This window comes from Belonocnema kinseyi, chromosome 8 (assembly GCF_010883055.1).
Source record: "Belonocnema kinseyi isolate 2016_QV_RU_SX_M_011 chromosome 8, B_treatae_v1, whole genome shotgun sequence".
Lineage (NCBI taxonomy): Eukaryota > Metazoa > Arthropoda > Insecta > Hymenoptera > Cynipidae > Belonocnema > Belonocnema kinseyi.
Window position 1 is genome coordinate 25669906 of NC_046664.1, and position 2600 is coordinate 25672505.

The 2600-nt window shown below is 38.4% G+C and overlaps 1 protein-coding gene across 1 annotated transcript; it reads right to left on the reverse strand.

The window, feature by feature from the left end:
• Positions 1-211: 211 nt before the first annotated feature.
• LOC117178417 lies at positions 212-1408 on the reverse strand. Its single transcript, XM_033369844.1, has one exon. It carries the CDS (start codon positions 1406-1408, stop codon positions 212-214), a length of 1197 nt encoding a protein of 398 aa, XP_033225735.1.
• Positions 1409-2600: the final 1192 nt, after the last annotated feature.

Sequence of the window (2600 nt, forward strand, 5' to 3'; positions counted from 1 at the left end):
TTATTAAACGGTAGCTGAACAGTATAACGACCTGATTTATTGCGATGTGTGGTTTTTGTGTAATGCATTTCGCAAGCTTCCTCTTCTTTCGAGCGCGAAGAAATTGAAGTAGGTGAATTTAATTCCCACAAAAGAGACAAGTCAGAGAAGTTTGTATAATTGCAATAGATTTCGCTTTCTTTTACGCGTTTGTGGTTGAAAGTTCCTGCTACTACCCAACCGAACTCCGTTTCTTGAAAAACGGCTGGGGACCTACAATTGAAATTTTTCTAGTTCGCAAGAAATGATAAAAGTATTGAGCACCCAGAATCATGTCTATTTCGGCTAGAATGTGAAAATCTGGATCGGCCAAAAAGAGATTCTGTGGGGTTGAAATGGAGTTTCGGTTAATTGGAATTGAAGGCATTGTAGTACCGATCGTTTGAACAATGAAAAGTGACAGATCACATAGTAAATTTGTATAACGAGACTTGATTGTGACATTTGTCGTATGCTTGACTATGGTGGAGAGATTATCAATTGCTCCAAGAGGAATATCGACTGGGGTTCTTTTTAACCGTAATTTGTTTGCTAAGCGTTCAATGATAATGTGAGGTTGAGAACCTCCATCTAACATTATGCGGCATGGGTATGAATTCCCTTGACTATCGAGGACATCGACAACGGCCGTGGCTAAAACCACTTGAGAAGGAATCACGAGCTGGTAACTAGAAACAGGTGCAGAATTTGGGTGTTTTGAATTATCAGGTTGATTTGGTTGTGATGCTCTTGGATTTGAATGGTTATCAGGTCTGGGATTCTCAAAGTGTAAGAGAGAATTGTGTCTCTTTCCACATTTTCGGCACCCACTCGATACGCAATTTTTCAAATGATGATTCCCGCGAAGGCAGTTAGGGCATAAAGAAATTCTTTTTGCTGCTTCGTACCGCTCTTTGGGTGACAAGTTTAAAAATTGACTACAAGCGTAAACCCCATGTTCTCCTTTACAAATGTAACATGATATTTTGAAGGCATTGTTATTTGTCTGAGAGCTATTTGAACTCGCGGGCAATGCTGTGGTAGCACCTGTAAAATGAAATTGTGAACGCGAACCCTGACGTGAATTGGTATTGAATTTTGGATTTAAAGCCTTTTGATTTTGGGTCTGATTAATAGCTGCTCTTGTCTCCTCAATTTGGGAGCGGCGCTCTAAGAAATCTAATATGTTTTGCAAGGTGGGTAAGTCTTCATTGCTGGTAGATTCTTCCCATTTTTCAATTATGTAATTGTTTAATTTCCCTTTGATCAGGTGGATAATTATGGAATCCCACTTATCTACTTCGACTGATAATGCGCGAAGTGCTCGAATGTGCTTTTGAGTTTTATCGTACAACGCGCGGATTGAAAAGCCTTTGGACATGCACGGCATTTCGAAAAGTGATTTTATGTGACTGTCAATGATGAATTTTTTATTATGATAACGATTTTTTAGGAGATCCCAAGCTACCTTGTAATTTTCGGTTGATGTTTCAAGGGACGAGATTATGTTGGCTGCGTCACCGGTGACACAGCCCTTTAGATAATGAAATTTTTGTATGGTTGGTAAGTCAGGATCATTCTGGATCATTGAATTAAAAGAATCGAAAAAACATAGCCAACTGTCGAAACTGCCTGAAAAAGTAGGAATCTTGATATCGGGATACTTAACCCTTGGAAAGCGACGATTTGAATTTGAAATGTTAGCTTGACCTTCATCGATGTTTTCATTAATCTCTAAAGAATCATTTCTTTCATTAGGACCGTGAATTGACTCAGAATTATTTCTTAAACTAGTACCCTCAGACGTGTTGACATTTGACGGAAAACTTGATTGTGTACTTGCAACTGAGCGAGGTACATAAGGCACATAACCACCCCTTTTTATTTATGTTTTAATCCTACCACAAATTAAATAGTACCTATTTTCAAAGTTGACGCGCTCGTCTTCATTTTTCTTTTCTTCCGTTTCATCGTCTTCGATCAACGAGTCTAACTGATTTTGGTTATTTTCAAACTGTTCTAAAATTGATAGAACTTCTCATTTAATCTTGTTTCTAAATCTAAGCACTCGATGTCGGTTTCAACGGTAATAGAATTTAGTAAGGTCTCGAAGGTAGTTAATTGGCGTTTCAAATTCCCGCGCTTTTTCTTTAATGTTGAAATTTTTTCGGTAGACATTTTCACTAATTTATTGGTTTAAATGCAATAGAGATAAAAGAGGTATGAGGGATTTTGAAAAGATGTGAATTTTGATGGAAAATCGGTAGCTTACATAACCAACTTACTTGGACTTCTCGGTTAAGGATGCGAAGAAGTATAATTCCTAGTGAAGCTGCTCTTAACTGGATGTTGATGTAAGTTCGTGGGGCTTCAATGCACTAGACCACAATATGAGTTGAAAAAGGTGTTGAAAATTCGAATCCGCCTGGATTTCGAACAAAATTGTGAAGAACTGGAATCGGATACTGCCCGTTTCTCAAAAATGGATGCGATCGCAGGACCTCCTGGATCTCTGAAGTTGTGATGCTCTCTAGTCCACGGTGCTCCGCTGGACTCAAAAAATGGATTGGAAAATATCTATA